This window comes from Opisthorchis viverrini (assembly GCF_000715545.1).
Source record: "Opisthorchis viverrini unplaced genomic scaffold opera_v5_188, whole genome shotgun sequence".
NCBI lineage: Eukaryota > Metazoa > Platyhelminthes > Trematoda > Opisthorchiida > Opisthorchiidae > Opisthorchis > Opisthorchis viverrini.
In genome coordinates, this window is record NW_008751842.1 from 200351 (window position 1) to 226012 (window position 25662).

The following is a 25662-nucleotide window of genomic DNA, read 5'->3' on the forward strand; positions in this document are numbered from 1 at the left end:
TCGGAATAAATGAGCTAGTAAGGCAGCCAAACCTGATGCGATCCAATTGTCCCAGATAATAATAATGACGATCTAGCTGGAGACTTCAAGAACACATTCTTCAGTGGAAATACCCGGTGCACAACCGCAAAATCGCTATGTAACAATCGCCTTACGTATTTGCCGACACTGGCCAACAAGAGTTATGGTTTTGAGACCACCGTTGTCAAACGCCTGAAAACGCCTTGCTTCTGCTTCTCAAACAGACCGGTTTTCACAGCCGTACAACAGAACAATCCCTACTGCAGTCTGATATACACGTCACTTGATATCCACGGATATGCCACCTTTACACCATAGGTGGTTCAACTCGGCAAATGCAGATTTGTGCATTGACCCCATCTGTCACACTAAAACCAAAATACAACTTCGAATGTTTATAAAATGCCGCACAACTCTACCTATCCAAACGGATCAGAAAAATACCTGCGAACATATTCAAGCTTTGTTCTACCCCTGGGGAATTCCTCGGCCAACCCAAAATACCCCCCTCTCCACAGAATGTACATCCCAGACAAATCACCCCAAAAATGACTTCCATTACGGGGCTGTCCAGAAACCGCCGTGTTTCAGTGCAATGATGGCATGGCACCGCTATACCCAGTTTGACAGCATGCCCGCAACTATGCCTTTTCTCCTCTTGACCCTTCTCTTACCCTATCGTCCACCTGTTCCACGCTTTATTCTGACTAACCTTATGATCATGCCTGACAGCACGCATCCCACCTGTTAGGAACAAATATCGTTATGATAACGTGGCACTTTTTTGGTACAAAATGCACACCCATGGACAGAATGGCTTTGATCGGTTCATCCGAAAATACCCACGCCTTTCCTTCCTCTTTGAAAATGAGGACGATGCCTGCATACTCCAGATGGACAATTTGTTTGCCACTAGAAATTCGAAAACCGGATCCAGAAGACGATTCATCATTCGTTTCGTTATCTCGTCGATCACGAAATCAAGTGGGAATTGAGACAGGGCGCTCTCGACGTACACAACAATGTTTACGGAAAATTTTGTAGCTTTCCATATATTTCCTTAACATGTCCGCCTCTTCCACACATCCTGTTCACGACAACGCGAGACTGCAAAATTGGCAACTCTCACTTCAACTGCATGCCATATTCTTTCTCAAGATGAACCTCAATCCCCCTGCTGCAATGAAGGAAGGGAAAACTGCAATGGAAGCATTTTTCATCGGAAGCCTGTTTCCAGCCTGAGCTTGTTCTGGCTGTGGCATATGTCCCGAGCAGTCCTCCCATGGATCGAAAAATCCGTCGGTAGAAGAGAACAAGATGCCACGATACTCACCAAATGCACGTGATGTGATGCCTCAAAGGCAACTTGCTGTAACAGCTCCATTTTGAGGTTAGCTCATCGTATGAACAGGCAACACCACCGGATATCACTGATCTCTTGACTCCGCCAACCCCAAGGTACCCTATTTGTGCACAATCTAGCCAGTTCACGTCCCCATACTTACATATGTCCTCATCGGTTCGCATGGACCACACCCCGATTACCCGCACGTAAATATCGATTGCCTTTTTTGAAATCTGGCAGTGTCGCCTCAGTGAAGCAGTTAAGAATCGCGACGACTTCTTGCTGTCTCTTATTTCGGCAGGCATTCTAACTCACACCAAAGTGCTTGCCAGCAAAGCTATCGGACACTTTTTCCTATTTTGAGTCCTCGATGTAGGCATGACTGTCCTACTACCTCGTTTGAATGGCAACAACAAAGCACTGTGAACCCTTGGTGGACCTAAGAATATGCTCACTATATTGACAAGCTTAAGCGACTCATCCAAGATATTCATGTATGGGGCTGCCCACGAACGCCGTACACCGTTGCGATGACGATACCACGACTACCATACTCAATCTGGTGGCTTACCCGTAGTTCACCATATCTCAAGTATTTCTCAGACAAAGATGGTTCCCAGAAGACCGTTTCAGTCCGTTTAATTTGTACAGGGACTTGAAAGCAGGGTCCATCTTGTTGTGCCGTCTGCTTGGTCTAATCACAAAAACAATAGTATATCCAACGGCGTTATTGGTGCTCGGTAAATCGGTGAAGATCGAACCTTGCCTTAAGCCAGATATAACATATGCCCACCATCATAAAAAACAAAAAACTTACTAGCTGTGACAAATTCCTTGGGATCAGCGTGACGCTCGCCGCATATACAGGGTGGGAATGTCCGTTCCGATTTGAGTTTCCGCGGTGGGCAAGATTATTGTCTAAGTCGCTCTGAGGTGGTTTTCAAATTTAATACGTAAGAAAACACGCGAACAAACTAGCTTTTCCATAAAATTTCCCACGGCCGCCATTAAAATACGAATTCCGCTCTCACACTGGACTCCAAGTTAGTTTAAACAACTTTTAATAAAATGCGGCTGCGTGGGGACATCTTAGGAGCCCGAATAAAAAAGCATCAGATGCTGAAACTTCATGTTAAAGTCTCCCTTATTGGAACCACGGTTTCAGGGAAATTTTGGGTGTGCATCTAGTATGCGGCCGATTTCTTGTTGCATTAGGCAACTTATTCACAGTCGGCGGTGTTTATTGACCTTGAAGATTCGTTCACTTGAACCAATCTCCATAGTAGATATCAGAACATAAACAGTATACGTAGACATTCAAAACTATGAATTTGGCAAGCCTGGGAACGCCATAGCCTTCGAGAAATCAATTCCATTGTGCGAATACTGAGTAGTTGCTCGGTAATTTTTCATGCAAGGACACATCTGCAGCACAACGCTCTTAGCTGCAAAAACTTTGCAAACGGAATAAAGCTTTCTGCGCCACAATTTCGCATTTTGTTGCGTATGTGTCCAACCCAAAAATCATCCCAATCTACGTTTATATTTTTGCAGCTCACCGATTTTCATTGTCCACTGAAGCAACCATACTTCTGTCGGAAAAAACTGGTGGGATATTTTCCTAACATCTCTGATACTTGAGTTGCTCAGATGGGGCTCAATAGATTGCACTCACACGCGGAACTCAATGCTCTCTTTTAGTCCAACAGGGACACGTCGTGGCCCTCGAAAATTCAATTTCGTTGTGCGAATGCTGAGCGCCTCTGTATTCCAACGGAACATTGCTCAAGAGAAATGCACCCAAATTATTTTCGGAAAAACTCTAGGGTGTACAAATTTGTGACTTTTGCAAAGATTTCATCTAATACGATTGCACCTTTCAGTGATAAGTCGCTCTTAGCATGCTGTTTTAGTAAGCGAAATTTCTAGGTAGCGGGCAATCATCGATTCGCACTGTGTTACCGGCTAACGACAGAACGACCACGCGTCTTGCGGTGTCACTCTTATTCTGACTGGCTAAAGTCTGCATGGCGGGAACATTGCAAATCGCAACATGGCGGATTGGCGGTTAACGACTGACCCTCTTGAAAGAAGCATAGGATTATAATGTGGTTGTACCTGTTAAAAATTTACATCGTTAACAGATTTCCAAACGTACTGAAAGCAAATAGTATGCGAATCCAGGGAGCCTAACATAACTTGCTTGTGACAGGTGTAATCGTCCATGTTGTCCCAAGGGTACCGGTATCTTTAAAGAAAGATTATATTTGTGCTCACTGATGGTAACAAAAAAGTGACTGATCAGAATAACCCACATTTAGCGGTTATCGCTGGTGTATTGATTGTTTGCACTCAGCGTTGTTTATTTGTTATGAAGCCGTTAGTCTTTCGATGAAAACGAATAGCCTATGAGTAATTGTATGTTACCCTAAATGAACACCTCGTAGTTTATGTATCATGCGAAATGTGTTCAGTAGCTAAAGTAGTCGGTATTTTCACTGACCGCACTAACTGTGGTTTGTAATAACTCTCAGAACTATCAGTGCATCCTTCGCAGCCAACCGATCAACGATAGGGCCTGCGGTTATGCCAGAGCTAGTAACCGATTTTCTATTTCTGGTAGTCTCCCCTTTAACGCCAAGTATTTTGTGGACATACAGAAAGGTCCCATCATTTTAAAACTCTGAAGAATGAGAGGAACTGTTGAGATATGCACTGATCATTGCCCGCTACTCTCGTTTAATTATGTAACCATTGATATGGAACTTTGCCAACTTAGTTTCCGCTGGAAGGCATTCTTTGCAGTTGTCCACATAAATTGGCGTGAACCCCTACCATTAGAGAATCGCCACTCCCTCCTGCCTCCCAGGCTTACTTTTTACATGTCTGACGAGGATGGCTTGCACTCGTTGGCGATTTCGTATGCCATATAGGCAGCAACCGACCAGCTACCGTCTACGATGTGCCTGTGTCCTAAAATCTTCGACTAGAGTAACATCTGTGTAACGAATGCTTCAGCCACATGTAGGCTGCGAGGCTCTTGCATACATTAAGAAAAGTATGCTGCTATAAGGAATCCTATGTTATCCTAGAAGCACTACGTTTCAGGACCGCTCAAAGGTATAGACGAAACAGGAAAATTGCGTCCCCTTTTCTCACCTACGCAAGCCTGTCTTCAGCGCAAGGCCTGGATGCCTTGGCTGCCGTGACGCTTGCGTTGTCGGGACATATGAAGCCATTTATTGGGAAACATAGTTTCATTATAATTGATTGCAAGCAAATTACAGAATCATCAGACATGTGTCCCGCGGTTGTACCTGGAAAATAAACGGGAAGAAAATTAGTAAAAGGCAGCCTATGGAAATGACCAGAGCCCCGTTTGCCCAGCCTGCATGAAAGACGCACACCGGTTGCGACCGCCACACCACATTGAGGAGGATATAGATTTTACGGCAGAAGAAAACCGCTCGCCACCCACACATCCAACAAGACATGGCAGTTAACAAACACAAACAAGTGGGACGCTTAGTGGGTACCAGGTACTCAGGTCGGATAAACAATGCTCGCTGAGATACGACCAGTACTCCTGGTTCCGGCTTCTGATGCTGGTGGCATAGACCTCAATCTCGCCCACTTCCCCACAGTGCACCATTCGGTTTGACCAGGCAAACAAAACTTCCTTGTCCGAATGAGTCACTTCCCTGAGCTTAATAATCCTAGCTTTAAGCCTTGTAATACATGAAAAGAATCGGTAATTACCACATGACAGGTGGTAACCACCTCTGTTACACTGATACGCTGAATCTACCTGAATCACGTCACCGTACTTCGCAGGCGAACCACGCAGACGAACGGAAGTAAACGACAGAATGTTCGAACATTGTACCACCGGCCATAAGGTCGTCGACACTGTACTGGTCACGTTTGGCATGTCGTGGACTCCCGGATTGCAAGCGAAACAAGCGAGAAATGACCATTTGTAGCTCCACACTGGCTTTTATACCATCCAAGCCAAGCGAACCTATGGCCTTGATACACTCAGCCCGGTCCAGACTGCAAGACGCTGACTCTGGCTACTTAGTGTGGCTTAACGAGAGCTATTATTGTTTGAACTATGTGCAGCAAATGGCTGTTTAAACAGTTCCACGTTTGTAGGGTATATATCCTATTTTAAAATTATGAGATACTACTCAAGGTAAGACTTTTAAATAGTCGGAACATTTAACAAATGTGCTAGGACTATGTAACTGCCAGAATTTACCTATGTCATCGCTGCCCTACCGTATTCGATGAGCTCAGCTTGCAAGGGCAGGTAGCCCAGTAACGACTTTCAAGTGTTGCGGGTGGCAAATTCAAACTTAGGACAAAAAGGAGGCCTCAAAGAATCGAATAACAGCCCTAAAACGTTTACCCAAGGGTGCACATTGGGAAACGACATAAGTTAATTGGTATAGGGTTTTTATAAAAAGCTGGACACTTCCAATCCAGAGACGCTGCACACTAACGGGTAGACAGTAAGACAAATGTCAGCATGTGATAGCGATCGCGTTGTGCAAATCTCAAAAGCACCTAGTGTAACGACCGTTTCGAATTCTTGAGCAAGGAGCACCAAGGTTAGCAGCCAAACCGGCAAAACTCCGAACGAATGGCTACGCAAATGTGCTGTACTATAAAAAATGAAAGTAGTTACACGGAATACAAAATTACAAACCTCAACGGTTTTCGACAAACGGTGAGGTACTCCAAAAGGCAAGCAAAGCCGATATGGATCAACAGTCAACGCGTGAACGAAACCGCGTCTCAAACTCATGAATTAAAACAATATATAGCTGCCCAAGGATTTGGTACAAAAATAGTATAACCAGAGCGGTAAAAACGATTTGCGTGGTAAGAAAAACGGAGAATATAGATATCTTGTAAAACTGAAATGGGGTTCAATTCCACCAGTCCAAAAAAGGGCGGTCCGTTTGAATTGTTAACTGGGAAGGCAGTCATTCAAGATTGGAGGCAATTTTAAATATATATGAAGTTGCAACACCTAGCTGTCATTCCCATTTGACCCTTTTAAGCAAAACACCACCTGTTAGCAAAGTAGACACATTTATGCACAATTGAAGAATAAACTTAATCAAGCTAAAATCATCTATGGTATTCTTCAGCTATGTGCTGCAAGAAGGTCGCCCATCGGTTTATCCGGTAGGATATTCCAGTTGTTGCAGTAGTTTTGTCGGCAGATCACTATTCATAAGGTTGTATAAAACCAGTCGACAAACCAACATAAGTTTTATCTTCTTAGAACTCACTGGGATAGGTCAGTTTCCGAGTTTTGGCCAACCTTATATTCTACTTGAACTCAAATTGGAAAGATTCCGACAAATACACTCATTTGCACATCAATTAATTTCTGACGTGAAACTCGTCTGGAACCCAGTGGAATCGCTCATTCATGGTGTTTTGATGCTTATTTCTAAACAAAACTGGGTTTGAAGTATAGACCACGTTCTGGTACTCAGTTACTAGACCAAATTGCAAGATCTGTCTGCTGTTTTGCGTCAACTGGTCGACCGATTCTACTGTAATTTGCACTACCTACGACACCACCATGCTTTCAAGAACCAATCAGTACATTTATGAGGTTGCGCTTAAATTTGAAAGTGTATGAGTGATTCAAATCAGAACTCCAATAAAATATCCATTAAAAAACTTCGTTCGGGGGTCATTTCGTCGATTGCTCCTGGCCACAGTTCACCCTTATCAGACACCTACCGTTCTTGTTTTGCTTAGAGTAAATTGTTTTGAAGCTCCACCGCACTATGGGCGAGATGGCCCAAGTGGTTAGAGCGCGAGTTTACTGACCGGAAGATCCGTGGTTCGAATCCGACATATGCATCCCGACTTCCCTGTCTAGGCCTGAGCAACCTTGCAGTATCCCAGCGCTCGTGCCTCCTTCGGGACGCACAGAAGTTGGGCACCGCAAAGGTTTTGCAGCTGAACGATTTATTATTATTATTTTTACTTCAAGAGTATCTTATTTGATTCCGACCGAACAACACTTCAATCCTTTTTTCAGTTATCCGCGTTTTTCACAAGATATATTAAAAGATGCATGTTTATGCCTATCGGTTGAAAAATGTATCTCAGGGCTGTATGTGTTGGCGCAGCTGAACACCTGACAGCTAATCAACCAAATTCAGTTGAAATGATACCAGAAATAACTGAAAAGTAATGAACCAGACCAACCTGATATCTAAATCTAGTTGAAAACAACTTGAGAAGGCCTATGGAAAGCTGAAAGCTAAAACTTTCCACATCTGAACCGCATGGCGTTCATTTTGTTTGGTTGTTTATCAGGTGGTAGTTTATCTGTTTGCCCAGTTTGGTAATTGACTTGCCAACTTTCCGGCACCGTGCGAAGTGACATCATCAGTACACGCTCGTGCGTCTGTCTTTCTAGAGTACTCATTGTTTCAGTCGTTCTGGCACCTCAGTGGAGTTTGGAAACGTTGTTCATCTAACCGTTTCATACACCTTATTCGCTCGGTTCTTACTTAAATAAAAAGTCAGCTACGATAAAATGAGAAAAAGCCAGACTGATTTTGCGTCTCAAACAACAACTCTTAAAAAGGTTCATTTGAAGCTTGAATAGTTCGTCATAACTACCACGGATGGCTTTTGTTACTCGGCTGTCTCTAGGAGCAAAAATAACGTCGTTTTAATAAGACGCTCGCAGATGTTACCAAAATAAAGTACGACGAAAATCATCACCCACACATTTCACATTCCCAAACGAAGACCACTGGATTCAAGCTCAGGCACAATGTCTTCAGCTAGTACTGACACTAGCGGACTGATTCACTCACCTCTTAACCACTGGGTCTCGGCAAGTTCCGCTCAAACGCTTGAAGTCTACCGGCCGATCCCGGCTGAAAGTGAGGTCGATTCAGGGGTTGTTTTGCTGAAGCGTAGGCTTGAGATCCGTCTCCCGTAAGATCCCGGATTTTGGTGGACAGAAAGCAATGTCAAAATAGGATCTCTGCGCGGCGACATCCCATCTCATGGCGACGAAACGTTTGCAAACCAACTACCAATGTCGGCAAACCAAGTAACTACCACCTAATCAACAACCAATTAACCCACCAAAGCTACCAATATTTAGACACGTTTCCCAGTTTGTTTGATGAATTTGGAGCCGGACTGAGCCAGGGAATTTCAGGCCTAGCCAACAATCAGATTGCGTTATTGATAGGCGAATGAGGCTCATCATCAAGTCGTCACAGTTGTTAGCTAAACCGCGATCGGAAAACGCAGCCAATACATTATCCCGGATATTTCTGAGAAAAAAAAGTTCAAGATTCTACGAATACAGGGGCAAACGCTATGGGATTTTATCATAAAATAATCGAACAAACACAAGCCTCACTTTTCATCGTCACAGTAAGCAGGGTGGCAAGTTACAAAGTCGATTGTGTATCCAATTATTCCACACAGATCATATGGCAAAGTTGAAGTTCATGGCGACAGAAAAATGCTTTCGCACTTCTGGACTACGAAACCAATGTTTCGTTTCTTTTGAGGTGTACAGTTACCAGAAATTAAGATGGGCTGAATTCAACCTGTCACGAGCCGTTGCACAATCCGTAAAGAAACACATTAAGGAAGCGAGATGGCATCAACATTGGGAGTACGCATGCTGTGGTGCATTAAGTTTTGCTTGTCTCAATTTGACATAATTTATCATCGCTTTTGGGAAGGATTTTTACTTCCACATATTCTAGTCCATTGAGGTCTATACAAAATTTTCAAAAATTTTTACTGTCTTGTTTCCTCACTGGGCCTATACTGAAACGGTTTTATATGGAGCTTACTCAACGCCACTTACTGCCATGTGTACGCTACCGTTCGTAGCCGATCCCTTGGAAGTTGCGGTCATTCAATCTGGGCTCATCCCTCTCTTAGCTGCAGCTAAGTAAAATGAGCCTCATTTTGCTGAATGATTAAAATTTCTATCTCAAAATTAACGATCTCAAAATGGATACATTTGCTTGTCGTAAGTGTAGTCTGTTTGAGATGACAAAAGGCACAATAATTAAACCTGGCTTCAATTCATTAGAGATCCGACAAAGTCAACAAACTCCTCAAAAGACAATTCATTATCATGATCGCGATCATTATCCTCGATCCACTGATCAACTGCATTGGGAAACACCAAATTGTTTTGATTTTTCAAGAACTTTTTGAGTTCTTCCCCAGAAATTTTTCCCGAATTATCTTTGTCCATGCTACGAAACATTCGACGCAGTTGACAACAGCTGTTGATGAAAACAGGGATAGAGAATGAAAAACAGGATTTTGTGATCAGTTCTGAACAAGTGGAGGAAATATTACATGTTCAAATTAAGTTTCCTGATAACGCTCATCAAAGAAAATTCGTTAGAAAGTTATTGGGCGTGTCACTCATCAAATTTGAGGAAACGCATATTCTTTAGGAATCTGCAACCACTGTTCATATTTGAAGGTTCGAAAGATACAATACTTACAACATCTGCTTTCACTTTAATCAAACCGATCAACCGTAGAGAAACGCCAGTTGTAAGAACGCGCCTAGCGTTTGAGTTCCGTTAACGTTAATCTCAGCCTAGTAATATTACGCACTTCCAGGATATAGATAATTTGTCAAAGTTTGTACATTTTACATGATCTGTGCACGAATGGTGGACAGCAGCGGAAATCGATCTAGCTCTTCGAGTAGCATGGAGCTGGCTTGATCTACGTTTAGGCCGAACTATCCGACTTCCGTAAAATGCACACTGCTAATAAGCCTCAATAAGGACGGAGCAACTGAGCAATACTTCTAGGCTTTTTAGCATAAACTGGTTTCAATGACTGGATGAAAGCTCATTTGAAAATTACCAAATGTCCTTGTACTATCGTCAATTATTCTTCGTTAGAAGACTAGTTTTACTTACAGAGATTGTGACACGCTTGTAAGCTGGGCGGGCGTGGCGATATCTTTTGGGAAGGTACAAAGAAATTTTGCGTTTCCCATCATCTCATGGCGCAAATTGCTGATGGAACTGCCAATCACTATGTAGATAGATATAGTGAGTTCGTTTTGTTCATCCTCATCAGAAGCTATTCATCCCGTGCACACAACAACACTCTTAACATGAGCAATTTGATATGGTTTCTTTCGCGCGTTAAGTTCTTCAGGAACCTTACTACAAAACTTTTACGAAACCGGTCGTGGGCTGTCCAGGAGTGTTCCCCAAATTTATGAGTAGTGTATCAAGTCTACGCAGTGTTTTGCGGTGCCTCGAATATCGTGACAACTGAAACATGAGCGACCTGGTGACCTTACTACAAAACTTTTACGAAACCGGTCGTGGGCTGTCCAGGAGTGTTCCCCAAATTTATGAGTAGTGTATCAAGTCTACGCAGTGTTTTGCGGTGCCTCGAATATCGTGACAACTGAAACATGAGGCGACCTGGCGCACCACATTCAGCTGATAAGAACATCACAAACGAGCGGCTCAGCTGGGTTCCAGGTGGATCACCCGTCAAAACTAAATTGTTATGCAGATGAGTGTATAAGTCGAAATATTGACTTTGTCTTTTGGTTACGTAGGAATTACAAAATAACTCCAAGTTATAAACCAACCAGTCAGGTCACTTGGCGTAACTGATAAAAAGGGTGGGTGTTACGAAGTTCAGGGTGAGGTGAGAGTTATTATGCATGGGCACTCACGTCCTAGTTGCTGAGAGACAACGTTTCGAATTTGCTTATTTCAACCTCTACCTCGGAGAAAAGAAAGGAATAACATACTACTAAGAAGTTAGATATTTACGTGTGATGCCACAAGGATCTATCGATTTAATGAAAAGTCTACATGGTATTTTCTAAAAAACTTGATGGATGAAATTCACACATCTTGTAGATTTACTGACTAACATTTTATGGATAATCAATTATGAGTAATCAGTTTACAGCTTGAAAATAATAATTGTAAGATTGGCTTCAGATTTGTTTATGACGGCCGTCATTTGTAGTGAGTGAAATTCATACGCCTTCTTTTTTTACTGATAGCAAAATACTCTGTGAGCGGTGTCTTCAAGTGTGAAACGGTGTATCAAACCTGAAACATGATCTTCGCTGATGTATTCGCAGTCGGTAAAACAATGAACTATTTAGCTAACGTCGTCATGCCTACTGCGACCAGCAACATTGGAGTCATCATCATTATTATCATGTCGTCATCATCATCAATGGTGACTTCAACATCTACCTTTGTGTCCGATCGTACTTCTAGCAATCATACAATTTGGTTCACGTCACTGGATACCCGACCAACTCGTCTGCTGAGAAGTTTACATAATGAATGTTCTGAGGTTGTGTCACCTTAAATATTGTCGTTGCCATGTTACCAAATAGTAGATTGTCTTTCTTGATCATGCTGTAGTGTGACTCATGTAAGCACTATCTCAATTTTCAGCACCTTTAAAGGAAAAATACGCCAAAAGTATAGAAAAGGGGTACACTATAATACAGGAGTTGATCTTGGAGAGATACAGTGTAACCCCCCCCCCCAAGAAATGATCTCCTCAGAATTGAAGTAGAAGCAACTTCCAATTTTCAAACCGACTTAATTACAACCCACAATATAAGTGCCATTTGGTATAGACAGATTTACCAGGTGACTAACTATGCTTGTCGTATGTACAAAGCCTGAATATATTGGCTCCATTTGGTGGGGATTTTTGCTTAGGTAGCCTACAACCACATCTTGGATTTGCTTGAAACACTTGAACGTAGGATTGGACAACAAGGTATTGCTCTACATTTCTCCGGTTCCGAATGATCATCCTTACTTCCAACGTTACAAGAGCGTGTAATTTTGTGATTGTCATAACTAGTGGCTTTTATTCAATTTGAGCGGTAGTAACCAAGTAACAGGGCTAATTGATCTTATTCGAAGCTGCTATGGTGACCTACCATGCATGGATCTTGGTAGGGGAAATAATCAGGTTTTCACTGATGCTGAGCTCGTCTCGTATGGTTGCTAGGTCTAGTTCAGCGTACCAATATCACTTTCGACAATACATTGGATTTTTCCACAAATTATTTATTGTTCATATGCACATCGCTCTCATTAAAACAGCCGTCCTTCTGTGCGTACGTAATTATTCTGGTGAGTCTACACCAAATGGAGAAAGCATTGAACTTGAGTTTCAATCTTATTAGAGCTAATCAGCAATGCACATCCTTGGTCGTGCCGGGGTCTGAACTCCGCACATCTGAAATGCGATGCGGGTATGTCACCACTACATTATCAGCACACGTTGTACGCAACCAATCCCAACCATCCACAACTAATCCAAAAGTGTCCAGCAGGATTCAGGCGTCTGTGGCACTACGTCAGGCGGGTCAATCGATCAGCACATCCAGGACAGGTATTGGATCGTAGTTCGAGCTGGGCTGTCGAGCTGGGCAGTCACGCCCGCCAGTTCTGAAGTGAAAATTCAACCACCATGTGCTAATGGAGTGGTGGTAGCACGCTCACCTCGCATGTCAGATGTGCGGAATTCAAAACCTAAGACGGCCAAGGATATGCTTCAAACGAACTCTAACAAGAGTCCACCCTTTGATTTAGTCACACTAGAATAATAATGCAAGGACATGAGGATGAATGCTCAAAAGAGAGTGATGTGAATATCAACAATATACACCACAAATATCCCACAAATTATTTAGTTGCCTTGTAAGGATATAAAATTCAGCGAAAACCCGCATTTCCGTAAAATATTCAAGGAAAGGCAAAGTAACCCGGGCCAGAAAGATCGCCTGGATTACAAATTAGAAATGGTTTATTGTGCACAAAGCGTTTTAACCGAAGAGTAGTTCTTGATAGCAAAAAGCAACAATAAGTGCACAACTTATTGACTTATAATTCAGATACATGGACAATCATATCTATGCCACTAACTGACTTTGCGCGTGTGTATTTTGCTGAGATGAATCTTTATTAGCCCTACTAACCAGTAACAACATTCAAGACATTTCACTCCAGATGGTTTCTAAGCAGTGTCATGAATTTTTCTATCAAGTTTTATTTTCCCCAACTTCAAGGGACATGCGACCAATGCATCTCGATCACAGAGAAGCTGAATTTCTTCATCCAAAGAGGCGGTAGTGAGCACGGGGTCCACCAAACAGATATCGGATACTGTTTGCATGCTTCAAATTATGTGAAAGGCCGATATATAGAGTGAGGAATAATTGGTTGCTAGTCTTTGGCAAAAGTAGGGATTAGGCTATTCAGAGTTTTGTTGGCTCCAGCTAGAAACAGCAGCAAATTTAATGTCAGCCAATAGTGTGTGACTAGCTAGTAAAGCACTTTACAAAGGAAAAACCTACACTCAGTGCAATATAAAAAAGGCACTTTCGGTGTCAGAATAGCATTGGACCCCTTGAAGCGTCAAATCCCATAGCTGCTCACTCACTAATATTGTTTTATAGGTTATGCTTTTGTGTCTAATCAGTTTGGTTTTGGAAGATAATCTTTAAGTGGAAAATCTCCAACTAATAGAGGCATGATTTCGGCTAATCTGCGTATGGTTATGAACTAGATTGATCCAGCAAGGGCGGGATGGCTCAAGTGGTTTGAGCGCGAATTTACTGACCGGAAGGTCTGTGGTTCGAGCCCGACCTCCGCCTCTCGACTTCCCCTGTCTAGGCTTGAGCAACCTGGCAGTATCCAAGCCCTCGTGCTTCCTTCGCGTGGCATGGCAGCTGAACACCGAAAGGGTGTTACAGCTGACTGGTCATACACCATCAACCTTGGTTCAAGGTTGTTTAACATTAGGGAAAGAGCTGAATTAGTTCCATTGGTAGCCTGATGTCTGCCAAATCTTTTAGATACCAAACGCATGAGCTTTGTGGCAACCAAGAATGTTACTATTATTCGAATGAAGTTTTGGGAATTCTGAACTGGTAGCATACGGGAACTGATCTACTTACTGGACGGGGTCTTCTACCACAGATGCTATGTAAGAAAGAATCCGGTGTCAAAGCTTTGACCGGAAAAGCAACAATGATCACGTGATTACTTAGGTCGAGAGATTAAATGGCAGGTATTTACTTGCATCTGAAGGAGCACAGTACTCACAAATAGGTTAAGATAATCAGCAAACATTTATATGCGACAGGGAATAGAACGGTGGAAGTGAGCTTGAAGTAATGTCATTCAATATAAATAGGATAAAAACTCTACAAAATATCAAGTTGGATGAGTCAGTTACCGCAACCAACCAAACGCTGCAAGCTGGTACCCATTGACCAGGTTAAATGTGCAATTTGAATGGACAGTTCTCAAGGGAGGTTACCTGACATAAATGACTGTCTTTGGTAGCTCCTTGAGATGAAGCCCATCAGTACCTCAGTACTCTATTTGAACGCATAAGCTAATGTATTACAGTAGATGCTGATCGCTTAAATTTATGCTCATTTTTTCTAAATACATTCCAATTTTTACTTGCATGACCACCCACGATTCTCACCATAATTTCAATGTTACTGCTTGGAGTTAGAACGGATGTGATCTATACGCGATTTGCAACATTATATAAGATGCTCAGAACTTACAGATGCGTGCAATCCAACCGGTGATGAAAGTGTGAGGTCGTTCTGAGGTACCAAACTACTAGACTAGACGTGGGTGCAAAATTTCACATAGTTTGCACCAAACCTTCAAGAAGATATTTTGCAGTCACCCTGATGAGACTCAACAATGAAACATCGATATTCTCACCGTTCCTCCTAAGTGCGGCTTCGAAAATTAAATAACTAAACTTAAAACAATCAGCGCAAAAGCTTCACGTTAAAAGAAAACATTCAGAATTTAAGGAACAAACACCGTGATAAACTGCAAAGCTTTGTCAACGTATAACAAAAGTTTATAAAAAATAAGGCAGTCGCAAAATGTTTATCTATCTATCTATCTATCTATCTCTCTATCTATCTATCTATCTATCTATCTATTTATCTAGTTTCTCTCTTTTCCTTCCTGTATTTCTACTTCTGTCTCGTTTTGTTTCTGTCTGCCTCTCTATTTTCTCTGTTTTATACGTGCTGCACCCTCTCTTCGTCTGTTGTTTTGTATGCCTGTCGGTTTCCTTTTTTGTTACTCTGAGTTCTTCTTATCTACTTGTCTTAACCATATCCACAGATAGCAAGTTTAGTCTAAAACCTCTGAGCTGATGTTTTGTTTATCCAGCTCAACTCCTCTCATGTCCAGTCACTCAATTCACGAAGCACGTTGGCTGTCATTACTATACTTATAGACACGTTTGGTGAGAAATGCCTCAGTTCCTATATCAGGAGGCCGAGACACAGCAGCATGAATGGGACGAGTCATTTGGGTAAAACCTGGTAGTTGGCTACAGCTCTGACCCTTTCCCGACTTAGGACCTGGTTCCTCAATTTACATAACAGTCAACAAATCACTTAGAGACGCGGACATCCACCACTCAATATCAGCCGGAGTTTTGCTGCAGCACTTCGGTGGTAACTAATCACCGAAAGCTTCAGCTAGCCTGAGTGTTTTGTGGAGGTTTACGGATGAGACGAATGGAACTCAAATCAGACCTCCCAATGAATGATATTCAAAAGCGACCACACACACTTGTCGCAGTTTTTCCACTTCAGGTCTAGTCCTTTCAGTTCTCCCAATCATGACTAGTGGTTCTTATATTACTCATCACTTTCTGAAATTTTGTCCCATCCCAAACATCATTAGTAGTGATTTAGTGAAAATCCAGTTTGGATCCATAATTATAGTGCTGGATGCATGTTCATAGGTTCATTTCATAGTAAATGCATTAATAAATGGTAAAATGACCAAATATGCAATCCTTCCACAGGTATGTCCTCGTGGGTTTCTAGAAAGGAAACATCAGTCCCTAAAACTCGTTTCATTCAAGTGAACAAGTGATGTCTGTGTATATCCTTGTTTGTGGACAAGTTGTCACTCCGGGTCCTGTCTTGTAAGTGGACCTCAGACCAGCGGGGGGAGGGGGACCGTAGCCACACGTGTTCATTAGCCGTGAGAGTACTTGGGACACTGAGACTGTTCTGCCAATAAGCGGTCGCGTGAAGCTTCCTCTGATTTCACTAAGTATGACAACAAGGTCTGGCCACTTTTTCATTGGATAATCAACCAACCAGTTTTGTCTTAGCACAGTAGAATTTTTAGGTGTGTTTGCGTTCGGAGTTTATCGAAACCCAGCATTCGCAAAAAATGAATGGTTCGCATTGAGCACATAGTTTATTCTTTTTTCATTTATCACTAAAATATAATCGAAATAAGCACACGTCAGAAAGGCAGAGAAACCCTGACGTTCTGACAGAGTGAACTTACGTGTAATCCCTAGCAGACAATTTCCTCTGTGTTGCTTTGACGAATTCCTCCATGCACACTTTCCCATCTTTGTTCTCGTCAAAGTTCTTCAAAAATTCCTACCGTAATCGAGAAAGCAAACGTTGACATTTGAAACAGAAAAATGCACCCCCAACACGCTGTTTGAGCACTCAAGTAATTTCACCCATCAAGGTCGAATACCAAAGAAATATGACGTTATAAAACTTCTTCGCAATGAAACAATAGCACCATACAAGAGCAAGTGTACAACAGCTGACTGTCCGACAGCTATTGTTCAACTGTCTTGCCTGAGTGAAACCTGAAGCATCGTTACATTCCTCTGTCAAAGTGCAAACTCCTTCAGGAATGCTACAAAACTGGTATTACTTCAGCACGAATTTTCTCTCCATTGTCGAGCAATTCTAATGTGAACTGGGCTAGGTTATATCAACCTCGCATGGTTTGTGGTACCATTGGACCAAATTTGTATTCAAACATTCTTAGGAATAACAAAGTACATATATGTTTTTCAATGCTAGTTTAGTTGGTACTGACTCACCAAAAACCTTTTTACAAAGGAAGACTTCTATTCCTACGGTAGCTTAAGTGTAACCTTTTGACTCTGTGTAAGAATGATGGCGACGCTGCAGCCAAACTTGAGTTAGCTCACAAGGTGTGTTTATCCAGGAAGTGACCCTTTGATAAAGCAATTTACTTGTTTACCTTCTTGATAATATGTCCTTTTGCTGGAGGCATTGCATGACCTGAGCTGCAGCTGATGAAATTAATTCAAACGGTAGATATCTTGGTGTTAAAAAGTTGGGATTTAGAGTGCAGTGCAAACACAGGTGAAACGTTACTAACAAAACCGCCTCTCAAGTAGCGTGAACTTTCATCCTCCTGCTATCAGTCGGGGCGAAAAATCATCCATTTTTATAAAATAGCTTATGACTACGAATGAAAGTAATGAGGAGGTGAATAAAACTCAAACCTCACTTCTTGTGACTCATTCATTTTTAAGTAGCCAACATAAGTGTCTCATGTGCTATGGTGAACTAACCATCGTACCTCTATAAAGAGTATCGATACTTTAGCGGCCGTCTTTGTATACACCGTGCGTCATTCTGTGACCGTGCCGAAAAAAATACTGTAATAAAAATCCATTCGTCCTCGCAGACCCTTATCCTGAAGTGGCTTCAGATTGATGGTACATGGTCTGGATTGAGAGTCTTGTTTGTAACCTGACGTAGGCCAAGAAATCACAATAGATCTGTCAAAGTATAAAATGACTGTCGATACGGTCCGCCAGAAAGCTGATTGACGTGGATCCCATATATATGAACGTGGACAAAACATAACCCTATCAACTGAAATTTTCGTCACTCAACGGAATTTAATTTTGTTCTTTGAGCGGACAAATTTATACAGGGCCTGAACAACGGTGAACATGTTGCATGCGTCTACCACGCGTAATATATGCAGCGAGCAAGGAAAAGAAGAGCTCGGGTGAGTTTATTGTTTGATCAGTTGGAAGTTGGTCTGTTTGCCGAGCCAGGCGATCGTTCTCTGTTAGAATACGAGGAGAAATCGTCGGTGCGCGGTTGGGTATCTCTCTCCATAGATAAGTTACTTTTCCAGTGTTTCCGGTAATCTGGTCATGTGTGTGGAAGCTATTTATCTGATCAACTCAAACACTACATTTTCTCCGGTTATGGCAGAAATAAGTCAGTCACGATTAAGTAAGCAAAGGCCAATTTGATTCGGCAACGACCAAAGGAGAAACTCTAGCCAAAATGCATCTGAAACTCTAAGTTAATAAAAGCTGGAATAGTTCATCATGACCGCACCCGATGATTGTCGTCACTCACTTTTGCTCTTGACTTTTTAAAACCGAATCTTTCGAGGCAATCGGCGATTTCACTCAGGCTTAGCGCACCATCTCTGTTCTTGTCTACTTCACGAAATTCCGTCTCCAAAACCGTATCCAAATCCATTGCTCTAGAGCCAGATTAGAGAAAGAGCTTTAACAAACAAAAATGACTAAGACCTCGGGAAAAACGCCCAGAAATTTGCCGCATGCCAAATAGATCACGAATACGACTGGACTATTTATTGGGATCAACTGATGCTCCGAACAACGTTTTCATTTATAGGGTTGTTTTGACTTTTAGTGGAAAAGACCGAGTACGCTGTCCAAGTGGCTCAAAATGCCAGCCTGATGATATTCCCATTATTCTTGTGCATCACCAACTGAACGCTTCCGTAGACTAATACATTCTATTGACGCCGATTAAAAACTTCCTAGACACACTTAACTCAAAAAACCGTCCACCTCAATTCACATCCTGACTCGTTTCCAACCCATGACCCGCGAATCTCACCAGACACTACGCATATCTCTCATACGATAGTCAATAAAAAGTAATGCATCACCGGAGGAGAATGCGGTTGCTTCGGTGCCACACAACTATGTCATTTTATTCGGAGAAAGCCTCATAATGGAAACGGAACCTAGAGATAGACTACTACGAACAATTTGAGGTGCTTACATCCCCAACACTCGATCAGACTATCCGGAGAGAAACTGATGGCATGAATGCCACTAATGTCAGCTAGCCGCGTTATCGTCCAGTCCTTACTAGAAATTACTGAGGCTTGCTTGGAGTTGCCATTGAAAATTATTACTAATTCCAGCGAATTCCGCTGCGACTCTTTTTCTTCTACTCTACATCGCCACTCCGTATTTAAAGCATTTCTCTATCTATATTTGATATTTACACATGCATGAGGCCGTTATGGTTCTGGCCACGTGGTAAAATGCACAGAGACGAATGAATGTCAGCCATAACTTGAACCCAGAGATTGAAGGTCAAAACTTACTTTCTAATAGCTGCAAATGTGACAGACATTGTTGATTTTTCACAAGGATGAGGCTTAGTTTTATCCAAAGGTACTAATCATTGTTTGCGGTGCCTAAACAGTCATTAACATGTGCCGCGGTATAAATCTTGTAGTGGTTTTCAGACTTTCTTATTACCGGTTACTTAAAGGCTGATTTGACATTTATTCATAAATGTATGAATTTTTCTGGTAGAGCCCGTGTAAAACTATATAATACATAGATACATAAGTGTTATATATGCTGATTCGCCGGCCTGTGGTATCTGCTGCTGACCCGCTCCAGTGCCTAGTGTCGGAGAGAAAAAGGCTCACGGAAGGGAACACAATAGCTATATTCCAACAAAGTGGTTGCGAGAGCGCGAGTGCGTGCGAGTGCGAAAAGTACAACGGCCTCAAGCTTTTTATTGGAAGGACACTGTCTGAACTTGGTCCAATGCTGACGCACGCGGTCTGGCTTTAGTACGAGGCAGCGACGTGCTGCATATTGCGGAGGCGTTGTCTGTCCTTGATCAACGCTGACTCGCGCTGTCTGGGTTTGATGCAAGGCTGTGACGCGCTGCATATTGAGGGGGCGTTGTCTGTCTGGTCAACACCCAGCGGAGCTGAGAGTCTCCGTAGCTTCCGGGCATTCAGTGGTTGCTTTCAGGAAGCTGACCTTCCTGATACCTCCCCCTTCTGAACGTTCAGCGTAAGATTTTCGTCGCGGATCAAGTTGTAGGGGTTCCACCCTCTTTCTGGTGCGACCGGTACGGCGTCTTGGTTGCAGCAATGGATCTGTCTTGAGCGGTACACGCGTAGCAGTGGCTGTAGGTGTTGGTCTTGGGAGGTCAAAGGTTTCATGCAGTAGGTTGGGGTCTAGTAACTGTTCTTCCGCCTTTAGGATCTGTCACTGAGTCGGCCGTAATTGGTTGACATGTCGTTTCCATATCAATGATCCCACTTGAAAGCTGTAAGTCACCTGACCGATTCTTTTGAGGACGACTCCAAAAGTCCATCTTCGGTGCCCGGGGCGATAGTCCCTCACAAGCACACGGTTGCCAGGCCGGAATGTTGGCTTCCCTCTTGTCGGTGATTGAAAACATGTAAGTGTTGGTAGGATAACGTCATGGGCAAGTCTCAACCGTCTGCTCACCATAACCTCTGCTGGAGAGCGACCGTCCGGAGACTGTGGATTAGGAGTTGCTCTATAGTCCAGCAGGAACGTATCCAGAAATTCTGTCGTGGTCCCCTCCCCTTCTGCTTTGGCCAACGCACGTTTAAAGGTGTCAACGAACCGTTCAGCTTGACCGTTGGATTGGGGATGGAATGATGGAGAAGTAACATGTGTGATGCCGTGTCTTCGAACGAATTCGCTAAACTGATGGGATGTAAACTGAGTACCATTGTCGGACACAATAGTTTCCGGGATACCAAATATTGAAAACAAATGTCGCAGTTTAGTGATGGTTGCCATCGTTGTTGTCTCCGACATAATAAAGACTTCAGGCCACTTACTGAATGCATCGACAACGATGAGGAAGCTTTGTCCGTTAATTGGTCCGGCAAAATCCACATGGATGCGCGACCATGGTTTTTCTGGCTGTGGCCAAGGCTGAGGTGACTGTCGGTTGGGTAACTTCTGGGCAGCTGCGCAACGGAAACAACTCCGACATAACTGTTCAATATGCTCATTCATACCGGGCCAGTAGACATAGCTGCAAGCAAGAGCCTTCATGCGGCTTATCCCTGGATGTCCACTGTGGAACTGTGCTAAGACCCGTTGACGAAGTTCGGTGGGAATGACAATTCGGTCACCAAAGAGAAGACAGCCATTGACAACAGATAATGAACTCCGTCGCTGAAAAAGTTTCCGGAGTTCCCCTTGTGGACTGGTTGTTGGCCAGCTTGATTGGTGGTACTCCATTGCCTTTTGTAATATGTTGTCATTTTTGGTGGCATCTCGCACCGCGTCAAAAGTCACGGGTAGTTGGTTCATGGTATCCAACACCACAGCACGGACTTCCGGTCCTGATTGGCTCCGTTTACTTCGTGACCTCCGGGTCTGACTACGTCTTTGGCTAGCTTTCCGCGTCCGGCACTGGCTTTCCTTGTGTCCACGTCGATTGCACACTGAACATTTGTGCTTTTTATACGGATACAATCGCACAAAATGCCATTCGCCGCATTGCCAGCATGCTGAAGGAGGCTTTGCTCTATTCGACTTTGTCACCACAGGAGGTTGCTTCGATGTCGTCTTGGTAATGTTGAAAGCAGGGTTGGATAAGGGCTTCTCCAACATGGTCGTGTCATGCTTAAGATTTAAAAGGCGATGGCACTCATGGGTAATTGACTGCAGCGTTATCTCGGAAGTTTGTTCAATCTTGCTCAATATTCTCGCCCTGATGTCACTGTCTGAATGCGATTGAAGACCACATCTGAAAATAAGGCACTTGAACTGGTCTTCCGTTATGGTAGATAACTTGAATTGTTCGCATTCAAGGTTGACTCTACGGGCATAAGTGGTATAGTCCTCAGACTCCGTTTTCGCCAGTTTCATACATTGGTAGCGAATATTAAACAAGAACGAACGCTCACCGAAAATCATTGAAAGTTGCTGCACGGTTTTGTCAAAACTGAGATGTCGCGTGTTCTTAGGCAGGATAAAGTTGGAATACCGTGTGTGTTCCGTTGTGCCAAGCTTTCTGAGCAATAAGCGTACTCTCCAGGCATCATCTGTGTGCTTCAGTTCGACTTGGAAAACATCTTCTTAACGCCTGAACGACGAATCGAAGGTTAGGCCGGCATCAGGGTCATAATGGAATTCAGTGATGCTGTTGGCGATCGAGTCGACTGAATTTGTATCTGGAGCGGAATTTGGTGGTTGAATTTTCAGTTGCTGCGTCAATGTTTCCGTCAAACGTAATTGCGCCGCTTCAAACTGGTTTTGTTGTTGCAGGAGAATTTCTTTCAACGCTTCAGCAGTTATTGTCATGATTCTGTGGGTTCGTGCATCGCAAATCTGTTATATCTGCTGATTCGCCGGCCTGTGGTATCTGCTGCTGACCCGCTTCAGTGCCTAGTGTCGGAGAGAAAAAGGCTCACGGAAGGGAACACAATAGCTATATTCCAACAAAGTGGTTGCGAGAGCGCGAGAGCATGCGAGTGCGAAAATTACAACGGCCTCAAGCTTTTTATTGGGAGGACACTGTCTGAACTCGGTCCAATGCTGACGCACGCGGTCTGGCTTTGGTACGAGGCAGTGACGTGCTGCATATTACGGAGGCGTTGTCTGACCTTGATCAACGCTGAATCGCGCTGTCTGGGTTTGATGCAAGGCTGCGACGCGCTGCATATTGAGGAGGCGTTGTCTATCTGGTCAACACCCAGCGGAGCTGAGAGACTCATTCCGTTCCGGGCATTCAGTGGTTGCTTTCAGGAAGCTGACCTTCCTGATAATAAGTAGTCGACATTTTCTGGTCTGTCACCCATCGGGACAGATGTTCAGGAAGCTGACCTTCCTGATAATAAGTAGTCGACATTTTCTGGTCTGTCACCCATGACCTCGGGACAGATGTGTAAATTGGAATGAACAAAGGATTTATGAGTTGAGTTTACTACAAAATAGTGACTGTTAACAAAGAAGAAAAACTAAAGCCACATGTTCTACAAATTCTTTTGGACAGCAGTTCGCGCACACCGCCATTCATCCACGCAAGTGCTTGATCGGTGGTGTGCTGAATTTGTCACTTATACTTTATATACGCAGTATACATTACATGTAGTATATTGTGTACATTTCCTTCACGTAACAACTTCTGAGAGGAAGTACTTGTGACAAGTTGAACGTTCGCCGTCTCTTACACGGTAGTACTTGCACGCTCGGGGTCTCGTTACAGGTCCCGTTGCACATGATACAAACTGGCATATGTGTGAGAAAGAATGCAGCATATGCTAACGTTAAACCATAAATTCTTATTTGCCTGTTTAAGCCCTAAGTGTTCCTCCACTCATGCATTTAGGGCATTTTACTTCCATGTAGAAGCAAGCCTTGGGAAGAACGAAATGTCTGAATTAAAACCGGAGCAGTGTCAAAACGATTTCTTCGTCTATCTGGAGAGTTGGAAGTCATCAGGTAAAACCATTACTTAAGAACCGTCCAGCGCAACTTCTAAATGTTTTCGTGAAAGACCTCATAATTACAAAGTCTATAACATAACCATGATATAAGACTAAAATTCAGAAAGCAGAACGTGCTTAACTATTTCCTTGAATAACGGTGATTAGGTACTTTTCACTTCTGAGATGAAGCACCAATCGAACCTGTCATTTTGGCTACCCATACACTGGAGTTGCGCGTCCAGTAGAAGGGCGGGACATTCTTATCATCCTTCTTCAGAGACATGTTTTTAGATATCATAGGTCAACAAGTGGTCAGTTGCAACGCCGGACTTGATTAGCCTAACTTTGTCATTTTATGCCTTGGCTTTTTTCAAAATCACCTCTTCATAAAATATCATATGCGTTAAGAAGCCGACCTTGTCTGTATCCCTTCCAGCGGATGAATCATCTCAAGGTCACCTTCCAGTCTTCTGCAGATGCCACATTGGCAGAGGTACAATTTCTATGCATCTTTATGTTACAACGTGTTGTAAAGTTCAAGTTTCATGGTCCGATGCTGTCAATATTTTTGATTTCAGATCTTGATTCCACACTTCAACAACGTACAAAGTTAGAGTTTTCCGACAAATTACATCAGTACCCAGGGCGATTTCTCTCTCTCTCTCTCAATACAATCATCAGTCCGTTTGGTTACAGTCTGGTATGCTACATTCACGCAGCTACTTGCGACCATTTTTCTTAGTTTAGCTTTTTATGATCTTTATGGAGCCTGTTTCACTTCGGGCACGCCATACTGGTGTCTGCTACAGATAACTATTTCCCCAGATTTCAACAAATCTCACGCTCAGTTTTGCCGATGTGTCATTACACCAAAGACTGGTGTTGGACTTTGGAATCTGCTTAAACGATTGGGTATGTCGTATTTCATAAAAAGAAACTAAGTAAGTAAGCATGAAATGATTCACACGAATAGAGCCGAGCACAGGGAATAAGACGATGAAACGTAGCACTGTGGACACAAGGCACCACAGTTATCAGTGGGCTAAACTTTTATTGCTATGCGACGGGCTATTTGAAGACAAACAATTGCCTTGCAATGTATGTACACTAGGCAAGTGATGTCGGTGGATTTTGATTTTGAGGTAACTTTTATACTTTACATATAATTCTATATTTTTTTGCCTTACATTCATATTTATACACTTGCTTACTACACTTGAGACGGTGATACTACTGATGGGGGAGGGATGAGAGTAGTATGCTTTCTTATAAATCCGCTTTGCGTCTCTTGAAAATTGAGATCTATTGCGGAATTTGTCTAGTCACTCCGTAGAATTTGCTTGGATTTGAGTAACAGTGGGTGAATATCCAGGAAAGTTCAGAAAGGTGCGTTCAAAGAGAAGAGGGATATTCAGTTTTCGTAAACAAGATGAATATGAGAGTTTTGCGTCCTGTCCAATAGTCTGTAACTGTTCATTTGGCATTTTCTAATAAATAACTCCGCAGCGAAGGCCTTCTTCCTTTCACACCTAATTGTTTGCTAGCAGTTGAAAAGCGTGAGCATACATAAAACGTCTTAAAAGACGGGCGGGGAGAATTTCGGAATTTTCTCGGAAATTTCGTAGGTCCTTAAAACGATTTGTGAACACTGGAATATTTAGCTCAAGTAAACACTTCATGACCACTCGCTCGCCGGGAGTCGTTTCGCCCTACGTTTCCCGGGGCCGCGTAAGGTGCGGACAAATCGCATGGCAACTGAAAGACTGGCAGATCCGGATGTCAGACGAACTTACAAGAATCGTCTTCTAGAGTCACTTCCAAGTGCTCCACCATCAGACGTGAACTCATACTGGGACGAGATTGCTACCTCTTTGCATAGTGCTG

General features: G+C 43.0%; 2 protein-coding genes across 2 annotated transcripts in view; one reads left to right on the plus strand and one right to left on the minus strand.

Moving 5' to 3' along the window:
- T265_07776 (hypothetical protein) overlaps nt 1-25662 on the plus strand; it is a gene marked incomplete at both ends in the record, with an annotated part of 99299 nt that overhangs the window by 749 nt on the left and 72888 nt on the right. The window lies entirely within an intron of this gene.
- T265_07777 (hypothetical protein) lies at nt 9344-19688 on the minus strand (the record flags this gene model as incomplete). The annotated part of the gene is made up of 4 exons (XM_009173389.1): nt 9344-9675; nt 16780-16877; nt 18648-18777; nt 19660-19688. The coding sequence occupies 4 exons, from the start codon at nt 19686-19688 to the stop codon at nt 9465-9467; spliced, it is 468 nt and encodes a 155-aa protein (XP_009171653.1).